This window comes from Solanum tuberosum, unplaced genomic scaffold, assembly GCF_000226075.1.
Source record: "Solanum tuberosum cultivar DM 1-3 516 R44 unplaced genomic scaffold, SolTub_3.0 scf00025, whole genome shotgun sequence".
Classification (NCBI taxonomy): Eukaryota; Viridiplantae; Streptophyta; class Magnoliopsida; order Solanales; family Solanaceae; genus Solanum; species Solanum tuberosum.
The window spans coordinates 2,235,327-2,243,858 of NW_006238951.1; the positions used below are offsets into that span (position 1 = coordinate 2,235,327).

Genomic DNA, 8,532 nt, shown 5'->3' on the forward strand with positions numbered 1-8,532 from the left:
TAAATAAATATGACTTTTATTTAATGTTACTATTTTTTTCTTATAGTTAATAAATTTTAATTTAGTGCAGGGACAAAATGAAAATGTTTATTCCATATTACTGAATATAAAATTTATTTTGTAATTCATAAATTTTTAAATGATTCATATATATTCACTCTTGAGAAGTTTAATAATTTTGGAAAAAGATTTTCAAAAGCATATATTTACATTACAAGAGAAATTGTTAACAAAAACAAATGAATTTAGACTACATCATGTAAACTTCATACATTGGAACATTACATACTAATGTATATATTAAGCAAAAAAATAATTATTATATCATCAAAATTATTTTTCTAAAGTACTTGAGGTTATAGGATGTATCCTCTTAGGATAGAACGATTTACTTCATCAGAATAGTACCTCAAATTCCGCTAAACTTCGAAGTCACTCAATGACAATAAATCACACGATTTTTTTTAAATGTAAGAAGAAGAGTAGGAGATTAAAAAATATATGGTTGAAAAATGAGAGGAAACCCCTGTATTTATAGTCAACAAAGAGTAGTATGAACGAGTGTTTTTTGTGTCTTATTTGAAAAGTCATGACCTTTCCAAGAAGTCACAACCCTTTGGAAAAGTCACAACGCATCAAACAAGTCACAACTTAAGTTAGGGATATTATAATAATTTAACATTCAAGTTATGAGTTCATGCTTTTAAGATAATATAATATATATATATACACACATACATATATATATCAGAAAATTTAAAACCCAATCCATTGCTTTATTGGCCTTATAGTTAAACCGTCCTTGATTACAATATCATTTTTGATATTCTTTATTAATAATAATTTATATTTATTTTCTATATAATTTGTAATTAGATAATTTTTGAGAAAACCAAAAACCTATCTAAAGCAAGTGAATACTATTCTATTTTTTGTATTTATAGAAAAAAAAACCCCTTCAACTAATACTTCTTTCGTATTAGTTTCTTTATGGTATTTTGATTTAACATAATGTTAAAAAAGTAATTAATACTTCTATATGTTGTGTTAAACATATGATATAGGAGTAGAAAATAACAATTAAAAAATTGGATTTTTTTTAAAGCAAACTAAAAAAAAAATAAGCAAAATAAATTGAACAAAGGAGTACATGGTCATTCCAGGCATCCACTGTTATTTCTAAACAAAGGAGTACATGTCAAATTCTGATTGCTACTGAGATATTTTAAAACCCTAAAACCTAAAACAAATCTGTATCCCTTTCCATTAGCTCACTGACTACGTATCCTCAGTACAATGACATCTTTAGCTCTACCTGGAAGCTTTCTTGATGTCAACAAAACCTGCCATGGTAGACATGCTGCTCGAAACTCTATTATAGTAAGCAATTTCTCTTCCCTTTCTCCTTCATTTTCCAAATTATTTTATATAAGAGAAAAAATTTACTCTATTGTGACAACTATACGTGCTTCTCTTAATTGTTGCCGCATTTTAGAGGTGTAATGTGGCGGAACCACTTATGTTTAGCAAAGAGAATGGGAGACCAGGCATGCCCCTCCAGGTTAATGGAGATCCTTCATTTACTAATCTCTTGAACGCCAATCAGCTAAGAAGATTTCCAGTTGCACATGGTCACAATGATACCAGACTCCGTATTTTCTCTGGGACTGCCAATCCTGCACTTTCTCAGGTACTTATTTTGTATTCAGGATTTCTGTTTAAAGGGGACTGAGATAGATCCACAGTGCAGCAACTAAAGTAAAGGAAACATAGTTTTGAATTTAGGTATTGCTTATAAGAAGTAGGCTGTAGTCTAAATTTCAACTGGAGTATAAGAGATTTAGGTGTTTCTGGCATGTGATATCAGCTCTTAATTGAAGTCGCTAGACAAGAAAAAGAACTGAAGTTTAACATGAAAGATCATCACTGGATTGTTTAAATATAGGTTTGATCTCCATTTTAGAGCCGAGGGTCTATCGGAAACAACCTTTCTATCCCCTAAAGGTTAGGGTAAGGTCTGCGTGCATCGTATCCTCCCCAGAGGCCCATACCCAACTTGTGGGACTACACTGAGTATGTTGTTGTTGGAGTTTTGTTGGAGTTACTGAAACGCTTTAGTTAGTTTAATATCTCCTACCCACGGTCCCACTTGACTCATCTAAGACAACCTTTAAAGTTCTGAAGGTTATAAGAAAGTTCAACAAAACACAGTGCAAAACAACATAGTTCCACTCTTTTATCATATAATCAAATAAAAGAAAGAGTATTGCTAAAGAACAAGTATTTTTGTTTTGCTTGGTCAATAGCATAGTGGTAAATACCCTCCTTATTTGCAGATTCGAGTTATGAAGGAATGGTCACACATGGACTCCTGGGCAAGGGGTTCCTGTGAGTTGGATTTTACCATATCAATAAACTAATTAGTAAATAAAAATCTTGCTTCACTATCTTAGCCAGTGCAATTCTTTCTAATACATTAGAAATCCTCTTACAGCTTCTGGGACACTATCATTGTGTCTATGTTTTCTTATGTGTCATTACTGATGGATTGCTGCCTGTTCCATAGGAAATTGCTAGCAACATGGGTTTGGAACTTGGAAAGATAATGATAAAACGTTTTGCTGATGGCGAGATTTATGTCCAGTTACAAGAGAGCGTTAGGGGTTGTGATGTATATCTTGTCCAACCTACCTGTCCTCCTGCTAATGAAAATCTGATGGAACTCTTGATAATGATTGATGCTTGTCGTAGGGCCTCAGCCAAAAATATCACTGCAGTGGTTCCTTACTTTGGGTATGCCCGTGCTGATCGTAAGGTATTTCTATGTAGCTTGTCCCATAGAATGATAAATGAATGGTCGAGTATGCCATAATTCTTTTCCAATGAAAACTTATTATCTCATATTTTGAATTTTGTTGCTAAAAACTAAGGTGGTAAGATGGCGATAAAAAAATGTTTGACAGATTGAGTGTGTCAAATAGGTGATGTATATTTTCTTAGTTTGGCCCTAACCTTGATTAGTTTAACTACATAGTTGAAAAGATTAAGTATGATGACTTTTCTCTAACTGTGATGTGATTGAATATGTGAATGCTTATTTTTGAAGCTATTTCTGTTTTTGATCACGATGAATAAGAGTTAGGTATTAGAAGCCGTATTCTAATTATTATTATTGTTGTTGTTGTTGTATTATTAACATTATTGTTGTGTTTGGAAAATCATGCTTGTGTTCGGAAAATCAATGGCATGTTCTCATTTTTTGGCCAACGAATTTCTGTTTCCAATAGCTGGCTAGGTCGAACGGAATCACCGATCTAGATAGACGGATCGTTCACTCCCAGTTTTTTGAGGGGTTGTTAGCGACGGTAGCATTAGCTAAGCAATCAAGGCCAGGTCGAATAGAGTCGGTCCTAGGGTGCAGATTATCGGATGGAACAATGAAATTGCTTGGGGGAGGGGAACTTGAGCTTTCTTCTGGTCAGTGATAGGGGAAATCAACTCAAGTTATTAACTATCTAATTCATTCAAATACCCAATTATTTTGCAGACTCAAGGTCGTGAATCAATTGCCGCCAAACTTGTAGCAAATCTGATAACAGAAGCTGGTGCAGATCGAGTTCTTGCTTGTGATCTCCATTCTGGCCAGTCAATGGGCTATTTTGACATTCCAGTGGATCATGTACCTGGCCAGGTAATTTGTCCATAGCCACAACATTAACTTTAGCATCAATAGTGCTGGTACTTGGTATGATGTTACAAAATGAGAAAATTTGAAGAGGAAGACTTTCCTTTCATTGGAAATTGGAAAACGTGGATTAATTTGTATCCTTATTTCTTTTGTGTTTGCATGTATAGCCTGTCATACTTGACTACCTTGCGAGCAAGACTATCTGCTCTGATGATCTAGTCGTGGTATCTCCTGATGTTGGGGGGGTTGCAAGGGCAAGAGCTTTTGCCAAAAAGTTGTCTGATGCACCCCTAGCTATCGTCGATAAAAGGCGTCATGGACACAATGTTGCTGAGGTAATCTGGTTGATACTATTTTATTTAGGTTTCTTTTACACCCTCAATTTTTTTTTGTCCCCTTTCTCTTTTTCTTGTCTTTTTTTTCTCTATAGATTGCATTTGAGGTTTGTTTGGGATACTTCTTTTTTTGTTGCTATAAACTCTTTAGTGAAGAACAAACTTCTAATATTTCTATGTTTTATTGTATATCAGCTTTACACTGACTGAATTGTTAACATGGGGAATTCAAAATCTAATGCTGGGCTGGGCTACGTGCTAATTATGCTTGTAATTTGGGCAACATGCTAACTCTCGTGCTATTGCTTAGGATGATATTTTTGTGGTTCTATTTTTTATATTTTTACAGGGTATGTTGTTGCAATTTTTTTTAAAAAATATATCCAATGGTGATTACTAATTAAATTTGCAAGTTCTATTAAATGCATGGTTGCTTATCAACTATTAAAATAAGATTTGTTTTCTTTCCTTAAAATGAGATGGGTTTCAGTATTGAGGCTCATGCTCCTCTCACTGCGACAACTTCGCAACTTAAGCATCACATTTCAATTTCATATACAACATAACTCCTCTTTACAAACATTAAAGGTTCTTCATCCCTGTTTTTTGGAATTGAGTTCCCTATCTATGTTTCAATCCATATAAGCCACCTACTATGCCCTTAACTATTTAGTTAGCTCACCTTGTTCGACATTATAATTCTGTCTGTCTATGTATCATTACTTGTTCTGAAGATGCTAGAGTAAGTACAGGAATCTTTTTACATATGACATCATAAATGCATGTGCCTGTCCTTCCATACTGCATAATTTTATTATTTGTGCCTGTTAATATGTTTTTTCTGTGGGCACTCACTTCTGCTCTCTGACAACAGGTAATGAATTTGATTGGTGATGTTAGGGGAAAAGTGGCAGTTATGGTTGATGACATGATTGATACGGCTGGTTAGTATTTTCCTTTTGTTTTCCATTTGTGGTCTTAATTTCTACGGTTCTTTCTCCCTTTTTTTGTTTTTTTGTGAAAGCCATTTTGCGTCTGCTTTAGTCCGTTACAGGGTTTTTCAATTTTATTTCAATTTTAGTTAAATTTTAAAGCAAAGATCCTCCAATATTATTTTCACCCCTTTTGTTCGATATGAGGCGATGTATCACAATTAGTTATTTTCGAAGATTGTTATTCTATGTGATACTACTTGCTATTAATTGCTTAGGCATTGTTTTGACATGCTCTTCTTAAAGTAATTTTCTAGCAACCAAATATCCCGTTTCATTATTTTTCCCCATTTCTTTCTTGGCTGGGTTAGTTGGTTTGTAATTTATGAGACTATTATTCCTAGTCAATCTATAAACATTTTGACGTTAATACTGCTAATTGTTTTGCAGGTACTATTGCAAAAGGAGCAGCTCTTTTGCATCAAGAAGGAGCCAGGGAAGTTTATGCATGCACCACTCACGCGGTTTTCAGGTACTTATGTATGTTTTACCTGAATTTGGAACGTTGCATCAATCCTGAGCTTGCTACTTTTAGTGAAAAAAGTTCCCCCTTAGCATGAACAGTCTGGAATTTCTTAGTCACATCTGTTTCTTAGTTGGTGGTGATAAAGATGTGTACTCAAGGGATCTTTGTCATTATAAGATGTGTACTCAGTGGATCTCGAAAATGTAAGCTCTTGTTCAATTCTTGGAATTGTGTCAATTTCCTTTGAGAAGATAAAAGGAACTGCATCAATTTACTAACAGAAATGTTTTGGTGAAAAAGGGAAAAAAGTTAACTTTTTCATCCAAATCCTGCTCTTCTTAATTAAATAAGTCACAAGGGAATTTGAGCATTGTTTGCATTATGTCCTTCAATAAATAGCTTTGGACTTTAAGATGCTAAGCTGCCCAGCATGTTACTGAACTTTGCATGGTACTTGAGATATATTGCAGAACATATTTATGTTGAATCTTAATCTAATGTTTTGCAGCCCTCCTGCAATAGAGAGGTTGTCGAGTGGACTGTTTCAGGAGGTAATCATCACAAATACCATCCCGGTTGCAGAACAGAACTATTTCCCCCAGTTGACCATCTTATCTGTGGCAAACCTCTTGGGTGAAACCATTTGGCGTGTCCACGATGACTGTGCAGTAAGTCTAAGTTTCAATTTTAAGATGAACTTGTTAAAATATTGTGTTATTCCTCTTCCCTTAGTAAGTCTTTCCTTTCTATTCCGAATTGCAGTATAATGTCTCTAAGAAAAAGGGTGCTTTTTTTGAGAAAAAAAACTAGGAGAACAAAAAATAACATTCCTGTCTTTTTAGTGAATGGAAAAGGTAAAAGTATAATGACATTCTTAAAAGAACGTGGAGAAAGTGAAGAAACAATCACACGTATTCTGTTTCCTTGTTAACGTTATCAAGTATGTGATTTTAAAATTTCTCTTGGAAAATCTGGTTACATTTGAAACTTGCAGTAGTAACATAAAACTCCACACCATTATGATCTACGAGATTCCGAAATGGTTTAGCATGAGTTAGGAAACTTAAATAACACTAATAGGAAACAGCTGTGTAGAGTGTAAAGGCTGTGTAACACTTGTATGATTCTATTTCCTTTAATTAAGAATCATAATACCAGTAAGACTTGGAGTATCCCTGTCAGAATTATGCATTTTTAACATCTCTCAGATATTTCCATGAACTGTCCAAGCTAATTTCAGTTTCATGTTTTAGTTGTAATAATAGTGTATATATATATCCTTGAGGAGAATGTTCAGTATGAGCTATAGCTAACCTTGCCACTCTTCTTTGTACTTGTCAGGGAGGCTTTGAGCCTTACTCAAGTTTGGGCATTGATTAGTTAGTTCCCATTCATTGGCTGCCTTGGAACTGTTGTCTATAACTTGAAGCAGAATTGTAAATCCAGCAAATTTCCATCCAGTAACGAAGTGAGAATTTTCAGCTGTAAAAATATTGCTTGCAGAATGTTATGTTGTAAATCTTTCAACCAGTGACTTAAGTCCCTGGTGTAAATAAGCTTTGGGATGAGTTCTCTTTCTTTTCTTTTTTCTTTTTCGGGTGACTGATACCTTCCATTCTTGAACTCTGCCTATATGAAGATTTACTGAAATTGCTGCTACCTTAGCATCACACATCATAGATATTTCTGGCCAAATCACTGAGCAAATTAAAATTTTGAAACGTGGCATGAATATGTTACCGTTTTAATTAGGCTAAACCTATTGGCAGCCACTAAAGTTGACATCAACTTTCACTTAGATACCTCAATTGGGCTTTGTTCATTTTAAGCATCTTAGGTCGTCAAAGGAAAATGGAATCATACCTTAGTTCAGGATCTTCCTACTCGTATGTAGGAGGAGCTACTGCCTTCAAGGTCTATTTTGTCATTTTGACACTTTTTGTTGACTTGGTATGTTGGCTTTAGGGCATGTGAAAAGCTTAAAATTATTAATTTTTTTTATTTCTTCTTCTTCATTCTCTCTCCTTCCAACACTTCCTCCACAACCCGTCACTGCCACCACAACGCCACCATCACTTGTTATACCAAATATATATTATTTTCAAAGAATGTGGAAGTATTTATTTTACTTTACAATTGCATATAGTTCACTGCCACCACAACGCCACCATCACTTGTTATACCAAATATATATTATTTTCAAAGGATGTGGAAGTATTTATTTTACTTTACAATTGCATATAGTTCCAAGGCATAAATATGATGTGGCTGACACTTGTATGAGTCTATTTATATTGTACCAAATGGAAAGTTGGGTCCCATTTCAGAAAATGGCTCAAATTCCTTTTTTTCTCTCTTTTTTTTAACGTTTTTTTTCTCTCTCTCTTACCTTTTTAACTTCTTTTTCTTTGGTTTCATTTTCAACCATCGTTCCAAATTTTCTACTTCCATACTTTATAATTTTATTCATGGAAAGTATGAAATTCAAAATTTTTTGTAATAGTTTGACCTATGGATTCTCTCTTCCTCAAGCTAGTACCAAAAAGCCTATTCCTTATGACTTCTAGGCCTCTTCTAGGCCTTCTGCCTCTAAGCAAACTGAACCCACGGAACTCCCTTTGCTTTGTCTCTGGATCGACTCAATCAATGAGAACCACAGCGAAATGCTTCTGGCATGCCAAACAAGGTAAGCGATCGATTCTCTTTCCCAAAGTCAAATGCTACTGTACTGAGCCCTGATTAATTCTATTTCTAACATTTTGATATTATTTTTCAATCTCGATATTAATTATATATATATATCTATATATTACTAAAAATAGTTATGTAAAATTATTTGTTAATTTACAAAGATATAATTAATTACAATTTTTTTATTTTATTATAACATTTAATTCTTTTTGAAAGTGTAAATAAAATTAAAAAATTTGAAAAGAAATTAGGTGTAAATTAGTAAAACTATTATTTTATTTATGATTTCTTAAGAAATTTGTAAAAGAAAAAGTAGACTATTAATATGAAAAACAAAGAAGGTATAAAATTAATTTGTTT

At 33.6% G+C, this 8,532-nt stretch overlaps 1 protein-coding gene across 1 annotated transcript; it reads left to right on the plus strand.

Annotated features, from left to right (window-relative positions):
• The first annotated feature begins 1,201 nt into the window (after window positions 1-1,201).
• LOC102586346 (ribose-phosphate pyrophosphokinase 1-like) lies at window positions 1,202-7,140 on the plus strand. The gene is made up of 9 exons (XM_006341273.2): window positions 1,202-1,380; window positions 1,496-1,690; window positions 2,567-2,815; window positions 3,548-3,691; window positions 3,856-4,023; window positions 4,898-4,967; window positions 5,406-5,487; window positions 5,990-6,149; window positions 6,823-7,140. Exons 1-9 carry the CDS (start codon window positions 1,297-1,299, stop codon window positions 6,859-6,861), a joined length of 1,191 nt encoding a protein of 396 aa, XP_006341335.1. The 5' UTR covers window positions 1,202-1,296; the 3' UTR covers window positions 6,862-7,140.
• The last annotated feature ends 1,392 nt before the right edge of the window (window positions 7,141-8,532 follow it).

Coding starts and splice junctions, on each gene's coding strand:
- LOC102586346 (XM_006341273.2), top strand. CDS start 1,297: ATGACATCTTTAGCTCTACCTGGAAGCTTTCTTGATGTCAACAAAACC. Junction 3,692..3,855: donor TGGATCATGTACCTGGCCAG/GTAATTTGTCCA, acceptor TTGCATGTATAG/CCTGTCATACTTGACTACCT. Junction 6,150..6,822: donor GTGTCCACGATGACTGTGCA/GTAAGTCTAAGT, acceptor TGTACTTGTCAG/GGAGGCTTTGAGCCTTACTC.